At 38.3% G+C, this 19,212-nt stretch overlaps 1 protein-coding gene across 1 annotated transcript in view; it reads left to right on the forward strand.

Annotated features, from left to right (window-relative positions):
* The window catches only part of LOC111542200 (myosin-15), a 143,072-nt gene that overhangs the window by 35,555 nt on the left and 88,305 nt on the right, over positions 1–19,212 (forward strand). The window contains 5 exon segments of the mRNA XM_023211420.3: positions 3,095–3,198; positions 4,419–4,557; positions 11,106–11,224; positions 16,939–17,088; positions 17,615–17,785. Coding sequence (XP_023067188.2) covers positions 3,095–3,198; positions 4,419–4,557; positions 11,106–11,224; positions 16,939–17,088; positions 17,615–17,785 — 683 coding nt within the window.

The raw sequence follows: 19,212 nt of genomic DNA on the forward strand, positions 1-19,212 counted from the left end.
ACTAGTGTATAGATTCCAGGAGTGATGATAAGTGACCAAGAGGTCCTTCCATATTGGAATCCTTGACATTTGGCCTCATACCCTGAGTATTCGCTTCATAAACTATACAACAATCATGCATCATCATGAGAGAATCTACTGAATGAACGAGAAAAAATACTTGCGCGGATCACGAGGTCAGGAGATCGAGACCATCCTGGCTAACACGGTGAAACCCCGTCTCTACTAAAAAATACAAAAAACTAGCCGGGCGAGGTGGTGGGCGCCTGTAGTCCCAGCTACTCCGGAGGCTGAGGCAGGAGAATGGCGTAAACCCGGGAGGCGGAGCTTGCAGTGAGCTGAGATCTGGCCACTGCACTCCAGCCTGGGCGGCAGAGCCAGACTCCGTCTCAAAAAAAAAAAAAAAAAAAAAAAATACTTGCAAACTGTATGTTGATAAGGGGTTAATATCTAAAGTATATAAAGAACTCAACTCAATAGCAAGAAAACAACCAGATTAAAAAATGGATCAAGAACGTGACAGACATTTCTCCAAAGAAGACACGCAAATGACCAACAGGTCTGTGAGAAAACACTCAACATCAGTAATCATCACAGAAATGCAAAGCAAAAACCATAATGAGATATTGTCTTGCTATCAGAAGACAAGAGAGAATAAATGTCGGCAAAGATGTGAAGAAAAGGGAACCCTTGTTCACTGTTGAGTCAACTATAAATTACTACAGTTATTATGAAAAATGGTACGAAAGTTAATAAAAAAAATTACAAATAGAACTACCTTATGATCCAGTTATCTCACTACTGGGAATACATCCAAGGGAAGTGAATTCAGTATCCTGAAGAAATATCTGTACCTCCATGTTCACTGCAGCATTGTTCACAATTGCCGAGATAGAGAAACAACCCAAGTGTCCATGAAGGATGAATGGATAAAGAAAATGTGGTCTATATACACAATAGGATACTATTATGCCTTAAAGAAAAAGAAGGAAATCTTGGCTAGGTATGGTAGCTCATGACTGTAATCCCAGCACTTTGGAAGGCCCAGGAGGGAGGATTGCTTGAGCCCAGGAGTTCAAGGTCAGCCTGAGCAACATAGCAAGACCCTGTTTCTATAAAAAATTAAAAAATTAGTTGATCATGGTGGCATGCACCTGTGGTCTCAGCTACTAGGGAGGCTGAAGTGGGAAGATCACTTGAGCCTGGGAGACTGAGGCTTCAGTGAGCTGTGATCGTGCCACCGCACCTTAGCCTGGGTGACAGAGCGAGACCCTGTCTCAAAAAGAAAAGAAAAGAGAAGAAAAGAAAAGAACATCTTGTTATGTTTGTCAAGTATGGTAATGTGGATGAACCTGAAGGACATTATGCTAAGTGAAATAAGGCAGGGACAGAAAGACAAATACCACATTATCTCACCCATGTAGAATCTTAAAAAGTTGAATAAATTCAGACGATCTATTCTACAACACAGTGATTATAGTTAATAACCATGTATTATATGCTTGAAATGGTTAACAGAGTAGATTTTAAATATTCTCACCACACAAAATAAGTATGTGAAATGATGATACATTACTTAGCTGGAATAAGCCATTCCGCAATGTATACGTGGATCAAAGCATCATGTTGTACGCCATAAATATATACAATTTTAAATTGTCAATTTAAAAAATAAAAATCATTTTAAAAACAAGTACTGTTAAAAATTTTACAGGTCATTTTTATTAAAATACATATATTAACCTTCTGCTTGATTTAAGCTAGGCCAATTTTGTTTTATTTTTAAAGTTTTATAAAACAAATTTATTGAAGTACTTTTCAACTAAAGTACACGGCATGTGTTTTAAGTATATAACAGGTAAGTGTTAACATATATATGCGTGTGTATGAAACCATCACCACAATCAACGTAATGCATGTATACTTTCAAAAGTGTCCTTGGATCTTCAGAAGGTCCTTGGACCTCCCTCCTGTCCCTTCTCACTCATTGGAACCCTCCTCTCCCAGCCCCAGTCCCTAAGCAACCACTAATATGCTTTCCGTCACCATAGATTAGTTTGCATTTTCTAGAATGTTTAAAGACAAAACGAAAAAAATAGAGTGTATATTCTTCTTGTCAGGCTTATTTCACCCAGCATAATTATTTTGAAATTCTTCCATGTTCTAGCACGTATTTATAGTTCATTCCTTTGTTTGCTGAATAATAATCTACTGTATGGATGTACAACAGTTTGTTAGCCCATTCAACTGCAGATGGTCATTTGACTTGTTTTCTAACAAAGCTGCTGTGAACGTTTATGTAGCCCAATTTCTTTGTTTCTGAGATCTGGGGTTCAAGATAACCGATTTTCACTTCATTGAGCAATAAATAGAAAAATAAGATCAGCTCAAGAAAACTTCATCGGGATCAAGTGTTGGGCAGTGAGAGGTTAACGTGATTCTGCCAAGTCAGTTGATGCGTGACTGACAGCCTGCCTCTGCTTTGGCCTGGATTATGTTTCCTGACTAAGTGAATCATGTCAGTACTCTTAGACATATCAGGGTGCAGCATTGAACACAGCAGCTGACTTATGGATCCCTTGAAAGACAGACTCAGCTCCCTAATAGGGATGTGATGTGACAGGGTTGCCCTGCTAATGTTCCCTGGGCGCTGACCCCAAGGTCTGGCTGCTTCCTAGCTTTTGAAGCTCAGATCTGTTCTACTTATAATTTTACAAAATACTTTTGTCCTCCAGCCCTCAGTCATAAATCTAGGCCAAATTCCTGTTTTCAAAGTTTTACCAGCACACATTGTCTGTGTTTTGTTGTTGTTGTTATTCGTTTGTTTTTGTTTTTTTGCACCAATTGAAACTGCTGCAATTGAATCTGCTTTTGGAATTTGCCAGCCTGTCTTCTCTTGGGAGGCATTAACACATTACTGACAATTTAATAGAGGGCAAACATTGATTGTAGAAGTTTGGGTCTAAAATATGGATTTTATTTTGGCTTGTTTACAAGTATGATTTAAACTGTAAACTGTGAATATTGACCAATTATTTTCTAAGGCACTTGTGGATTTCTTTAAGTTGTTTAACGAATGTTTTTCCCACTCTAGATATGCTCCTGGTGTCTGCAAATCCCTCAGACTTCCACTTTTGCTCCTGTGGAGCAGTTACTGTGGAGAGCTTGGATGATGCTGAAGAATTGCTGGCCACAGAAGTAAGGCTTGTTAGTTGTCAAAGCGAAATCTGGTAATGGCAATGAGAAATGAAAGACAGCATCTTAGAGTTCTGTTCTTCAGAGACCCGGAGAAGTGATCTTGCTTCCATAGGGGGGAGAAGTGGTCTTGCGTCCATAGGGGTGTAGGGCTGCTTCTGTCCAAAGTTTACTGACTTATGAGAAAACTGCACGTTGTCAATATAGTAACTTTGGAAGCTATGAAAAAGTAGAAAGATATTTCAACTCAGTGGCAAACATCTCTTTTATTTGGTGTATATCTTTACAGTCTTTATTCTGTTTTTATCTATTTGCAGCTGCTTTTGTATGGTCATGTTAGTGTTTTTTGTTTTTTACCAAAAGACTGTAATTATGCTGCATATACATTTGGCATATAGAATTTGCTTTCTCAGTTTAATCGTTTAAGCATTTCAAGTATCTTTAGGAACTCTTCATAAACATTTAAGTGGGTACTTAAGATTTTATCAGGCATTTGTCCTGTTGTTTATTGAGCTAGTGTTAGACTCAAGATTTTTTTCACTCCCACTGAGGTGAATATCTCTGTAGCTTAACACTTTTTCTGTATATCAGATTCACCTTATGCTAGGTTCCTAGAAGTGAAAATACTAAGGATTATGAATTTTTTATAGTCTCTTGGTACATATTCTAAATTAACCACTAGAAAGATTGTGCCAATTTTTTCCCTCTTGGGGTGTATGAGAATGCACATCTTGTGCAGTGGATACTTAGGATGCAATTTTATGGTGAGGTGGCTTTTCTTAAACATTTCTTTTCACCAGTCTTTGAAATGTGTCTGCTCTAGAATAAAGTCAGGAGAACACATGGGATCACAGAAACAAGCAACTCAGCAGATATGGTGCTTTCTGCCGTAACCACGAAAGGCAAAATAATTGACCTCATATAGCCAGTTAGTGATCTATATGTTGCTGGAAGGGACCAGAGAGAGGCAGGGCATTGAAGGAAAGTTCTAAAACTACAGGGAACTAAACAAGCCTAGTCTTGTGCCTTCCTAATTCTCTTTTAAAGGGATGAGCAGACTGCGGGTGACCAAGTGCCAACAGGGCTGATTTGCATTGCTTTGAACAGAGCTGTCTATCTCATTCCCTTCAGCCCACAGCCCGAGGTGTAACACAGCGGGGGTGAGGTGCTCACTGCAGCCATTAGGCAAATGAAGACAGGGCCATCTGTTTCTGTTTTTACAGCAAGCCATGGACATCTTGGGCTTTCTTCCTGATGAGAAGTATGGATGCTATAAACTCACTGGAGCCATCATGCACTTTGGAAACATGAAATTTAAACAGAAACTTACAGAAGAGCAACTGGAAGCAGATGGCACAGAAAGTAAGAATTACTTTGAAGATACGGTATATACTTCAAATCCCTGGGCCCAAGCCTGCCCCCTTCTCCTTGCACTTAACCTCACCTCTTACTTAAAATTAATCAATAGTGTCTCCCTTGGTTGCTGTTCTTCAAAAATGGTTCTGTCAACTACCATTCTAATGTAGAATCCTCCTATCACAGAATCAAGAAGCACTCCTCAATAATTATTGATGATCCAGTCAATTTGCTAAACTTGGGTGAAAGAGAATGCCTTTAGCACATAGATTATCCAGAACAATGAGAGAAAGGAACGAATCATGGCCTGACACAGTGGCTCACACTTGTGATCCCAGCACTTTGGGAGGCCGAGGCGGGTGGATCACTTGAGGCCAGGAGTTCAAGACCAGCCTGGCCAATATAGCAAAACCATGTCTCTACTGAAAATACAAAAAATTGGCGGAGAGTGGTGGCGTACACCTATAATCCCAGCTACTTGGGAGACTGAGGCATGAGAATCGCTGGAACCCAGGAGGCAGAGGTAGCAGTGAGCCGAGATCGCACCACTGCACTCCAGCGTGGGTGACAGAGCAAGACTCAGTCTCAAAAAAATAAACAAAATAAAATAAAAATAATAAGGAGCAAATTATGATAAAATGTATTAAGTGAAATAATGGAGATGTGAACTAAGGCCCTTGGAATTCCAGCGGGATGTAACTAACTCATAGGGGTGAGACCAGGAGGCTTTACTTCCCCTTGTTTTTTCTTCACATTTAAAAAAATCTATACTCTTTTCTGCTTACCAGAAAGATTTATGGCACCTTACAATGAATGATCTGTCTAGAATGATCATTAAAATAAATCCCCAAAATGCCAACTAGGTTTTCCCAGTTGCCCTGACTCAAATCTCAGAATCATCCAGACTCCTCTCTTTTTCTTTGTCTCTACCTTTGAAATCCAAAAGCTCACAACTTATCCCCATGGCCATGTCCACTGCCACCACCTAGCCCAAGCCACCATTTCTTACCAGATTATTGCCACAGCCTCCTTCCTTGTCTCCCTGCCTGAACCATTGCCTGTGATGGATAGGTGGACAGCTCTGCACCCAGAAGCTACTGTCAGTCCTTTCATAGTGTCAGTCAGCCCTTGTTCCACCCTGTCCTGCTTCTGCTCTAAACTCAACAATGGCTCCCACCTTACTCCAAATAAAACCCCACATCCCTGTCACAGCTTCCTTAACCTCTATGATATTAGGTTGGTGCAAATGTAGTTGTGGTTTTTGTCATTACTTTTAATAGCAAAAACCGCAATTATGTTTGCACCAACCAATGCTTCTCTGTCTCTCTCTAATCCCTACCGTTAGTAGCAAAATCTACCATTTTCTCTGCTCTCGTTCTCCTCCACTCAGATGTCCTGGCCTCTTGGTTGTTTTTGGAGCCTGTAAGCACTCCTATTGAAGGACTATTTTCACTAACTCCTCTTTCTGCCTGGAACTTTTCTCCTGTCCTCATGTCTTACTCCCTCACTTATTAAAGTAACTTCTTGGATCTTACCTTATTAGAAAAGCCTTCTCTAGCTACCTCCACCACTATCCCCCTAATCTAAATATTTTTCTTCATGTCATTCATACAGCTAGTTTTTATGGACTGTCCTAGCCTTCACCCCTCAGTCTTCACCAGATGTAAGCTTTTTAAGAGCAGGGACCTCATTTGGTGTGTTCATTGCTATATTTCCAGGTTTTAAAATGTGCCTGGCACATAGTAATGGATAATTATTTGTTACGTGAATCCTACCTACTCAGGGACAATCACTGTGAATGCCAAAGGACATATTTTTTAATGTAGCTTTCTAGTTGAATATGCACATATAACTTTTTAAAATAAAAATTTGTGATCATATGCATGCTAGTATTTTTTTTTACTAAATTATATTTGAATATCTTTTGTCTTTTCTGCAATATCTTTTTAGATGGCTACAAAATATTCCATTGTGTGAATGTGCCATAATTAACTTAAGCATCTTACTGGATACTGAGTTTTTTTCAGTATGCTTCTACCTTTAGCTCATTTTAAAAACAGAGGTGTTGAATTTTTCTTTAATTCTAGGGGTTCTTAATGTATTAAGCTTTGGTAAATTTTTCCCAGTTAATTATTTGGGAAGGAATTGAAGGAGCTTGACAGATGGAGAAGAGGGAAGGGGGAAGAGCACCCAAATCCAAAGGGGCATCCTAGCCTTTGCCTCTTTCTTGAGTTCCAACTCCATATTTCCAACTCTCAGCTGCATATTTTCTAGTATCCTAAACTCTGCATGGCTAAAAGTCCATCATCTTCTCCCCTAAGTGATGTCTTCCTATTGGCATTTCTATTCATATTTACAGTACTGTTCTTCTCTCTGCTTCTCAGACTGAAAACCTCCTAGTCATATTTCTCAGTCTCTTTTTCTCCCTTTCTCATTACTAATTTGGAGCTTCAGCATCTGACACTTGGGCATTCTGCAATGGGTTCACTCTGTACTGTAAAACTCTTCCTACTCGGGTCTGTCTTGCACATTTCCAAGATTAAGCATTCTAAAGCCTGATTCTAATTATGTCATTTCTCTGCTTACAGCTCCTTTAACATTTCCCCATTCTTTAATTAATACGTTATAGCAGCATTAGATGTCTTCTGCAACCAGAAATCACCCACTTTTCTCAGTTTCTCACTCACCCCCTGGCACTGTAGTCCAATCCATCTGGGTTATAACCTCTTCTTTGACCATACCTTGTACTCTTCAATGCCTGTGGCTTCAAGTCGTGCTGTTCATTTTTACAGAAACTCTTGTTCTCCCATATTTACCTCCAAAAACTCTTGTCATCCTTCAGGCTCAGATTGAATGTTGTTTCTTTTTTAATCCTTCCCCAGTCATGCAGCCCAGAAGGGCTCTTGCCCTGCTTCACACTTTCGTGATACTCGATATCTGTGTCTCTTATGCAGTTGTTTTACTGACATATTATTTTTTTCCCCGTGTTTTACTTACTCTCATAGATTATAATTTCTTGATGCCAGGGATTTTTGCCTTTTTTATTTATTTTCTTACTACATTATCTAGTATCAGGGCTTACATATAGCAAATGCTCAGTAAACTTTGTTTAATAAATTAATGAAATATGAACAACTCAAAAATTGTATTATAACCTTCCATAAAAGAGATTAATATGATTATCATAACCCCTGAGACTGACAAAACTGGATTTTGTTTCATTCTTTCATATCTGGTTATTTGCAGATGGGACTGAACTGGGATAGAATTGTAAATTTGGAAAAGATTGCTTTTTGAATTTTTCTATCTTTTTACCTATTTTCAGGTGAAGTCATACTTTGTTCTTTCCATCTTCCTGATTTCAAAATAAACTTACCAAACCTGGTTACTCTTCTCTAGACAGTAGTTTGCAAACTTGGCTGCTCACCACAATCAGTGGGGAACTTTTAAAATCCTGATGCTCAGGCATTACCCAAGCCAGACAAACCAGATTTCTGTGGGTGAATTTCAGGCATCAGTATTTGTTTTTACAACTTGCCAGGGACCCCACTGTGCCGTCAAAGTTGAGGACTACCAGAATAACAACTTTGTTCTTAAATTTGTATGTGTATCAGAATCACCTGGGTAACATGATAAAACTAGAGCTGCCCAGCCCCTAACCTGCTTCAGGGAGCCTGTTGTTTAATATTTGATTAGCTCTCCAGCTATGCCAATGCACACTGATGCTTGAGAACCACCACTGTAGCTAAATGTGACCTCCCCCAGGTAAGATCATGCAGCCTAATTAAAGTCCATGGGTTCATTCACAAGGTCCTGAAGGAACTGATGCTTATGGGTGGGAATTTCATAAAGCCTATTTGGGAATACGATTAAAATATGTTTACACACATTGCTATCTTTACAATAGTAGTTCCTGAATGTCAGATGGGCATTTATTCATAGATTTACGCTATTTTCATCTTGGTTGTAAACTGTAAACGTTTAGTGCAAATGAAGTAATTTACTTTTTGGAAGATGATGACTTCTATTGCTTCTTCCGCCCCCCAAAACAGAGAACATATGTAATGCATAATGTAAATCTCTGGAGTAAATCCAGGGCACACTAGTCCTGTCTGTAGATACTCAACTGTCTCTGGAGTAAGTGAGAAATAATCCTATAATGTTACATGCTATTTCTGTTAAGCTTAAGGTGTGGTACTCCTGAGAGAATTTGAGTTTCTTTTGTTCATGGATAAAAATAGACTCAAAGGACTGTGCTTAACACTGGAAAAAGGATATATGAAGACTCTCGGCGTGGGAAACTATTCCTTGAGACTATTATTATCTGTATTATGCCTCTGCATGCTTCCAAAGCTTAGAAAAAACAAGTGTTTGCTCTTTTTTTTTAAACCTGGACAGATACCAGAAAATTGTTTTTCACATTGTTGGTTACTGTTCATCTCCACTCAGATTGACCAGACACATTTTATTTCTTCCCATCTTTTACATATTTTCACATTGGATTAGATACTCTATAAAGTCTCTCCCAGTTCAAAAAGTCTATGATCTGACATACCGGATTCTCAACTTGAAATTGTCAAGCTTTTGCCTCCAAAACTGGCACTATTAGCAGACTCATCTCAGCACAGGATGGACATGTCTGCTGTACTTTTGATTTTCATTTATTTTTCCAGATAAGCTTTGTGTTTTGAAAGGTTTCGTAGCAACCAAGTACCCAGGCTATTATCACTGCAAATAAACTAACATAAAGTAGGTATGTAGCTTGTAGCAATGTATGTATAATATATATTGATTTTAGTTTATAAGCAAATCAAACATTTCAAACATTTTAAGCCTTGTAAACACTTAAAAGGCTGTGAAAAGGAAATTGATATTGCTAATACAGATGAGATAGAGCTCACTAATTGTTTTGTTTTTACTTTATTTTCTGTTTGTGATTATTGCTCAGGAAAATTTGCAGTTTTTTTTTTCTTTAGTGAATTAAAGAAAGGCTGCATTACCTTCTATTATAAGACATTATTCAACAGAATGACTATGCCAGACATACTAGTATATCTCCAAATTCATTTAAAATAGAAAGCAGAGAGAGGTTTTGGATGAGTGGAGTATTTATTTTGTTTGGTAACTGAAATAATCTACAATTTGAAATATGCTTATAACTTTTTGCCTGTGTCATTATTTTATGTCATTTTTTCATACCTAACGTGATGCATGCCTATTTACTTTTCCTTCTGATAATACTTATTCTCCACTACTTTAGGAAATGGAAGTTTTCTTTCATAAAACAATTTTGTGGGGTGTAAGTATTATTGTTGGACAGCAGAGGGCACTACGGAGTAAACAGAGACTTTGCAGGGAAAGGATGGGCGTTTTACAGATAACTGGCAAGTGTCCTGGCTTCTGTTGATTGGTGCTTGTCTATAATTATCAGATTACATGGCCCAAGTCCGTGTTTTGTTGAAAGAGTCCACAAGTACATGCATAGAAAGAGGAAACAAGTAATAAAGATGGCATTTTCCATGTCCTTCAGACAAATTATATCTCAACTTTTAAAAGAGTCTATTTCTTGATACTAGTCCTCTTTTAGAAGATTCATATGCCATAATATTCACCCTTTTAAACTGTATGGTTATTGGGTTTTAGTATATTCTCAAGGCTGTGCAACCACAACTATCTAATTCCAGAATATTTTATTATCACAAAAATAAACTCTTAGTAGCAACTATTAGTGGTTACTTTGATTTTTGCTTCTCCTCAGACTGTGGCAACCAAAATCGACTTTCTGTCCTCATGGATTTGCTTGTTCTGAACATTTCATAGAAAAGAAATCCTGCAATATGTGGCCTTTTGTGTCTGATTTCCTTTCACTTAGCATAATGTTTTCAAGTTTCAGCCATGTTGTAGCACACATCAATGCTTCATTTTTGTAAAATGACTAGCAATATCCTATTATATGAGTATACCACATATTTTTATCCATTCATCAGTGATGGATATTTCACTTTTCCCTGCCTTTTGACTATTGTGAATAATGCTGCTAGAAACATTTGTGTACAATTTTTTGTGTGAACATATGTTTTCATTTCTCTTGGGTGTGTACCTAAAAGTGAAATTGCTGGGTTCTATAGTAACTCTATGCTTAACTTCAGAGTAACTGTCAAACTGTTTCTTACAGAAAATTCACATCATTTTGCATTCCCACCCACAATGTATGAGGGTTCCATTTTTGCCACATCCTTGACAACACTTGTTATTGTCTGCCTTTTTGATTACAGTCATTCAAGTGGGTGTGAGTGGCGTTATATTTTCTTTTTCATTAATTCCAACAAACTGATGAAGTGAGATTTCAATGTGCCTTTGACTTGCATTTCCAAGAAATAGGTTCCTTTAAACTTTTAGGATTCAGGCATTTATTTGAAAACTACAATCCACCTTGCTACATTGATCTAAACACACTATCTTTCTGTCCTTTGGGTAGTTAGTTTGACTATAATGGAATGAATTTTAACAGTGTTTTCCTCTCTCCTTCCTTCTCTTCTATTTCTGATGACCAGATGCTGACAAAGTTGCTTTCCTCATGGGCATTAACTCCTCTGAGTTGGTAAAGGGCTTGATCCATCCTAGAATCAAAGTTGGTAATGAGTATGTTACCAGAGGTCAAACTGTAGAACAGGTGAGAACTTGATATTTCAAGAGCATTACTATTCTATGATCTTCCAATAATTGTATATATATTGTACTTGTGTATTTTTCAACTACTAAGGATATTTGCAATAATAAAAGCTTCTATAAAAGAGCAAAAAAGAGTTCTTGGGATGACTATTCCAAGTGTTTTTACTTGTGATGCACACCACAGTAAATGCTCTTGTCTGAAACATACATTTGGAAAGTTTTCCCTTAGGTAGCAAGTATCATTGCAGATGCCGACAAACCCTCCACTTGTCGTGATCAACATCTTTGTCATCCAGTGAGGAAGCTTTCAAAGCTGTTCGTTCCTAACATGGATAAAATTGGCAAATTGGCATGCCTCACATATTTGGCTCCTTTGACATAAAAGACACATGGTGACATGTTAGTTGAGAAACAGTTTTAGGACATATGCTAAAAACCAATATATGAAAGGAGGTGGGTATTGAAAACAGAAATGAGAGATGGAACGTCATGTAGACTTTGTTTAGCATCCAGAAGAATGTTGTATTGGAGAATAACAAATTCTCTGAGGTTTTGCCTTAATGCAGTAAATATTCCCAGGGCCACTGGGTAATGAGACCATCTAAGCATGCTAGTAAGTTTCAAAAATAATAATTTATAGCTGTAATGTGCAAGGGAAAATATGCGATAAGCTGGGCTGCAGTAATGCATACACACTAAAATCTCAGTGACAACAAAATATTTCTTACATCAAGTCCAATAGAGAGTATATAGCCTTCTCTGTTTTGTAGTTCTATGTTGTCCTTTGTAGTTCTATGTCATCTGGGACACATGGCCTCCAAAGTGACTGCACAAGGAGAAAAGTTCATTTGTAGAGAAAGTACAACCACCTTTAACTGCTTAGGCTAGAAGTAATATCACTTTCACTAATAGTTCATTGATAAGAATTAGTAAAATAATACCTTTAGCTACAGAAAGGGGCTGAGAAATGTAGCCTTTCTGGAAAGAGGAAGTGGTGTCACACGTAGTATGGATAAAGCATTCACAGGTATTATTGCCTTCTATTACAATAATACTCAGAGCTAAGTAGGGCAGAAATGCATAATTTATGATTTTTCTAATTGAGCAAACTGAGTCAAAGGGAACGTTAAGTAACATTCTTACCCAGTCTTACTCAGTATACACCCTAACTCTGAAAGACAGACAAATGTACAAATTTGTAATATAAGACAGTCATCTTATATATGATGACTAGAACAGATGTGTTTCCCTTGGTGTATTAAGGTAACTGATGTGTCTGTGTTATTTAAAACATTTAAATGACTAATCAAAATCAATTTATTAATTTAGCTTACTCTATAAATGGATAATTCTACCTCTACTATAATACTAACTTTACTGTATTAAAATAATCTGCTTACATTTTTGTCTTCTAACCTCTTTGAGGCATGGACTATGTCTAATTCATCTTAGTGCCCCAAGCATCTAAAACAATTCCCTGTAAGCCGTAAGTGCTCCACACATGTTCAAATAGACTACATTGAGCTAAACTTGAATCACGATCAGCAGGACACATAATTGAGCTATTTCTTGGCAGTGGGGTTAGAGTTGTTCAGCAGTTGCGTGCCTTCTTAGACATTCACCACAACATGCATGACATGCTATGATTATAGAACAGGGGTTTTCTCTGTATAAAACTAATGAGCCCAAATAGCAGGAAGAGCAGATTTTGAATGTTTCTAATAAAAAGAAATGATCGATGTTTGAGGTATAGATGTGCTGATAACCCTGATTTGATCATTACCACTTGTATGCATGTATGAAAATATCATAGTATACCTCATAAATGTATACAATTATTTGTCAATTAAAATAATAATACAAGCAAAAAATAAAAATAAAACTAATGATCCCATAGGAGGGCTGAGATCAAGCCTTCAGTTCTCTCATATTGTGTTCTGAGGAACTAAAAACACAATATTATAGTAAGGACTCCAGCCTTTACTATAACAGGACCAGTGAAACAAGCTAATATATTATTATTCAACATTAAAATAAAAAAACCTCCTCCTTTCTCTGTCTCTCTCTCCTGGAGACATAGTAAAAAAGCACACTCTAAGGCTTTTTTTTCCTTAGGAATTTTACTGATTTTATAGAGACAATTGTCACTGCTAAAAATAGAGACATGTATGCTCTGTTGATGACAATTGCAAAAGATGGGAAAAAATTATGCAGCGTTAACATTCTATACAAAATTTAGTTCTAGCTATAATGCTAACTAAATCTGATACCTTGGTTAATTGTTTTCATCTCTCTGAGCACCGCAGTGAAGTGGCTGAACAACTTTGTATTTCTCAATGTAATTGGCATTTAAGATGGGACAGTTCTTTATGGATGAGAGTGTCCTGCACATTGTAGATGTTTGGGATTCCTGGCCCCCAGGTAACTAAATGCCAGTAGCATTCTTAGTCACTGTGACAACCAGAAAATGCCACTTGCATTTCCAAATGCATTCCTCCTTTGAGGAGATACCATCCCAGGGTGAAAACCACTATATATGCCTATCGAGAACTAAGGATCTTCAGGTCTAGTATTTCATGATTCCATGATATTTCTAACTATGTCACCTAGAAATAAGTTCCTTTATGATTAATAATAAAATAATAATAATGTCCACTGAGTACTAACTATAGGTGATGTGCTAAGTGCTTTGCATGGATTATCTCATTTAATCTAATAAAAAGCCTACAAAGTAGATCTTCTTATTGCCATTTTACAGCTACAGACAGTGACCCTTAGAAAGATTAACCACTCAAGGCGACACAACTAGTAAGTAAATACTGGGATGAGGATGAGGAAGTGATAAAAGCAGAAAAGGGGTGGAAAAGGGAGGATTAACATTTATTGGATACTAAGTGTCAAATATGCTGTCAGTTTGCATCCCCTGTCTCATTGGATATCTCACAACAACCCTGAGCTACGCATATTTCATTATTATTATTTTACAAATGAGAAAGGCAGGGATCAACACAGTTAAAAATTTTGGCTGGGCACAGTGGCTCACTCCTGTAATCCCAGCACTTTGGGAGGCCGAGAGGGGAGGATCACCTGAGGTCAGGAGTTCGATATCAGCCTGGTCAACATGGTGAAACCTCGTCTCTACTAAAAATACAAAAAAATTAGCCGGGTATGGTGGTGCGTGCCTGTAATCCCAGCCACTTGGGAGGCTGAGGCAAGAGAATCGTTTGAACCTTGGAGGTGGAGGTTGCAGTGAGCCGAGATCATGCCATTACACTCCAGCCTGGGCAACAGAGCAACACTGTATCTCAAAAAAAAAAAAAAAAAAAATTAACTATTTGACTTCATTATTTTTTTTTCTATTATTTTCTATCATGCACTATTGCCCCCAGTAACCAAAGTCTTCTGTGAGGTTGTTTTAAAAAGAGCTAAGAAATGGGTACACTTAACCCTTGAAAAGTGGAAGTATAGATTTAGCCAGCTCATTTCCTCTTCATTGGACAGAAAATGATGAAAATGATTAATTAGTGAGCAACATATTGATCTGTTTCACGAATTCATCAGCAGACGTTTACCATCCATTTCTCCTACTGCCTACATCTCCAGGCTTTCTTCCTATGTTTCTCTACCACTTGCCCCACCTGACCTAACAGTGTCTCTCCCACTCCCACTTCTCAAGTATTTAGGGAATTAAAAGAGGGTAAACAAGTTAGTCATGTTCTTTTTAAAGTTTCAAAGTGACTGCTGTAGACAGAGTGATTTCTTCTGTGTTACAGAGGATGAAAATCATTCTTGATGCTTTATTTGTACGTGTGTGCTCTTGATGCTGATAATAAAAAACTGTGATGCCATCCGGCTGATGGATTACTGTGGAAATGACTCAAGATAACTGATCAGGGAGTGGGTGACTCATAACTAAATCACCACCAGAAACCAACTGGCTCCTGCTGCGTGCTGTCTCCTGGGCAGAAGGATGGATGTGATAGGCCTATTTTAAATGTTAAGTGGTTGGAGCACGTTCTGTTGCCAGGCTTGGAGAATGGTCAACTAAAATTCTCTCCTCCTTGGAGTATGTCAGAAACCTGCTACTACAGCAGCGCTATTGAGTTATGGAAGCAGGATCTGCATGTGTAGAGCATCATCCAGGCATAAAAGTTGGCGCTGTCCCCAGTGGGTTACTTTAGAACCTTTGCCACACCCCTCCAGGGAAGGAAAAGGCAGCCTCAGTTTTACAGCAGGAGAATCTGAGTCAGAATGATGCACCAAATGGCTATTCTCTGTCCAGGTTGTTGAGAGCAACACTGGGAACTAATATAATAAAGAGTTGGAAGCTAAGCCTAGGAAGATCCTTTAAAGTGTTTTTCAGATGAAGATGCTGCTTTCCAGAAAGGTTAGATCACTTGCCAAAGGTTACATAATTCATTGGCATCTACAGCAGTGGCAGAACAAAGATTAGGGATTATAAATTTCTAATGTACTCTATCACTATGTTCAAACTATTACGCATGGTATTACAAATATTCTGAATCTCATTAAAATGGTAAGGAAGACTTCATTCAGGACTGCTGCAATAGTTATATTGCAACAGGGGAGAGATACTGGGCTCAACTGCAAGTACAACAAGGTTAAGTGGGGATTTATAGCCCAAGACCAGAGGGAGGGGATCAGTGGGTGGAAAATTACTAACAGTGGGTAGGAGGATTTTTTTAAACTGACCTAACAGGATTCTTGCTAAAGGCAGGCCAATAACATGTACATCAAAGGTGGGGGATAAGGGAACTTAATCAGAGATCAAGGGTGAGTGACTTAGACTTCTTCCTGCAGCTGGGCTAGACAGGCTGAAGACAGGACAGGTAAGGTGGAGGCGAGGGGTCAGAGGATCCTCATTAAAGTTTGGTCAAGGAGAGAGTCTTTGTCAATAGTAATCAGCTGGGGATTGTGTTAGCTTACAGATTCTGATTCAGTAGGTCTGGGACTGGGCCTGAGAGTTTGCGTTTTTAGCATACTCTTAGGTGGTGCTGCTGCTGCTTGTCTTAGGGTCACACTTTGAATAGCAAGGCTTTGGGACACACCACCACACCATACCCCGGGATAGTTAGTCCTTTAATAATAGGAACGTGATTCCTCTCATCTGTGTTTCCACAAGGAGGCACCAGGCTAGCTTACTCCTTTCTCCTACCCATCTCCTTTCCTCCTTTTTTTCTCCCTTCCTCTCTCCCTCCTTTTCCTTCTCCCTCCCTCCTTTCCTTCCTTCCTCCCCTTCCTTCCTCCCTGCCTCCCTTCCTTCCTCTCTTTTCTCCCTTTCTCTCTTTCTCTCTTTTCCTTCCTTTCTTCTTTCTTTCTTCCTTCCCTCCCTCCCTCCCTCCCTCCCTTCCTTCCTTCCTTCCTTCCTTCCTTCCTTCCTTCCTTCCTTCCTTCCTTCCTTCCTTCCTTCCCTTCCTCCATCCCTCCCCCCCTCCCTCTCTTTCTTTCTTTCTTTCTTTCTTTCTTTCTTTCTTTCTTTCTTTCTTTCTTTCTTTCTTTCTTTCTTTCTTTCTTTCTTTGTCTTTCTTTCTCCCTCTCTCTCTCTCTTCTCATTGTATTCATCAGAATGTTGGAACCACAGAAGGTCAATAAACACATCCTGATTTGACTAGAAGGTGGTTGCTGATAGAGAATGCCCAGGATTAAAATGAGCACTTCAGTCAGATGAAGGAGTGTTTTCAATGTGATCTCTAGGTAACCTGTGCTGTTGGTGCCCTGTCCAAGTCAATGTATGAAAGGATGTTTAAGTGGCTGGTGGCACGGATCAACAGGGCCCTGGATGCCAAGCTGTCAAGGCAGTTCTTCACTGGCATTCTTGACATCACTGGTTTTGAAATCCTTGAGGTAAGTGTATCTGGTAAGAAGGAAGTCAATGCATATTTATAAGAAGATTAGAAAATGTTACCTGGGAAAATGTACTTGGGAAGGTGGGAAAATATGGTCAAAGCATGAGGATCATTCTGTGCAAACCTTAAGGGCTACCTTGATTGGAGAAGAGCTATAATTAATAGTAATTATTGTACTTAATGGTATTAAGTATTTGTTGATTTCTTAATTCTGTCTTACATAAAGGTAAATAGAGGTAAAGGAATTATGATTTTAAATTTTAATACCATTAAGTGCTATGTTATTGCACTTAATGATATTACAATTCAAAATTACAATTAATTGAGTTAATTGAGCATTTGTGTCTTGTTGGGTCTATTTCCGATCATATAATAATGGTTAACATAATTAAATGAAAATTCTTCAGAAAAAGTTTGATTAAAAAAAATAATAATGGTTATGGTTTTTTCTTTACCGGACATTCTTGAAAGTGGACCACAATTTTGTTTTTATCTCTTCTTCTTACCTATTCATATCCTTGAAGTATAATAGCCTTGAGCAACTTTGCATTAATTTTACCAATGAAAAATTACAACAGTTCTTCAATCGGCACATGTTTGTTCTGGAGCAAGAGGAATATAAGAAAGAAAGCATTGAATGGGTGTCTATTGGCTTTGGTCTGGATTTGCAAGCTTGCATAGATCTCATTGAGAAGGTAATATATGTTTTTCTCCTTGTCCATTTTCATTTCGGGAGAATTGTCCCTGCCTGCTACGTTGATCCATGTCAGGACTTAGGCTGTATCAGAGGATGGGAAATGGGGGCGGAAAGTCCTGCACATTTTGTCTTAATGGTGTTTGTGTGCATCACCCGTGGCATCCGAACGAAACTCTCTTGTCAGTTGCCCCCTCCATCATCTCTAACGCAGGCTTTCACTGCACATTTGCTGCTAATGCATGGCCTCCACTGTTAATGTGAGAGGAAACTTGTCGAGATTAAAAATTGTCATGCTCTTGACTGGAAAAACACAGAGCTGAAAATATGAGCACTGTAGGGCCTGACTGATTAACATAAGGTGAATGAGTAGACCCAGAGCAACTTAACGAAATTTGGCAAATTAGCATGCAAACAAACAACTGCCATCAATCCTCAAGGCCACTACCTTGCAGAATATAGTTTGTTCATTTAACTGGACAAGTACCAGTTAAAGTAATTTATGACAGTACGTCATGGTTTATTAGTAAATTAGCTGCAGTGTACGGTTTCTGAATTTGGTGATGTCCCAATACTCTGAAATCTTTCTGCATGTTCTGGGAAAGATGAGCGGGGTTTGCTGGGGAATTATGTATGTCCTTTCTGTGGCTTTCTCCAAGGGAGCAAGCATGGCGGCATGTTAGCAGTTACATGCCTCTTGGGCTTTGCCATAATCGTGGATTGCGGTGAATCTTGAAGATGGATCTGGGCAGTCTGAAGCCTTTAATTTCCTGAAAACTCTAGCTATGCTGTCACAGTTGATTCTCAACAATCCTTCTAGGAAGGAGCTAGGGCAACTGACCTTTCCCTGTCCTTTGCAAGCCTCAGGTTTTATCAATCTGTGTCCTATCAATTTCATTTATTAGGGTTTAGATCTTTTTGAAAATAACTATTATTTCCAACAGGAGTAGATATCCTATTGATTTTATTTATTTTATAACAAGTTAACTTCCTGGGGGAAAGACAAGCTGATTAAAAAATAGTAATAATGAATCAACCATGAGCTGATTAAAAATAGTAATAAGGATGAACCAACTATGATCTGGTAAATGTATTCTGGCCTTATAAAAGCTGTAGTTGCCTGATTAGAAATGAAACAAAAGAACTGGAGGTCCTCAGAGGGACAGATTTAGCTCCTGGCAATTGTCACCTATAATATATACTCACTTTGATTATCACAAGATACTGTTTTCAGGCAGGAACGTGGACATAGACGTTCAGATCCTGACAAGTTCTGTGAATGTTACTGATTTTTAGTTGATCTGAAGTCTGTTGCCTCATTTGTGCCAGTCTTGGTTATTCCAAATAACACACGAGCATCACGGATGTAATTTCCTGTTGTATTTTCTACTGATATAATAAAATGAGAAAAAATTACTGACCAGATGA

Source organism: Piliocolobus tephrosceles, unplaced genomic scaffold (assembly GCF_002776525.5).
Source record: "Piliocolobus tephrosceles isolate RC106 unplaced genomic scaffold, ASM277652v3 unscaffolded_19, whole genome shotgun sequence".
Taxonomy (NCBI): Eukaryota; Metazoa; Chordata; class Mammalia; order Primates; family Cercopithecidae; genus Piliocolobus; species Piliocolobus tephrosceles.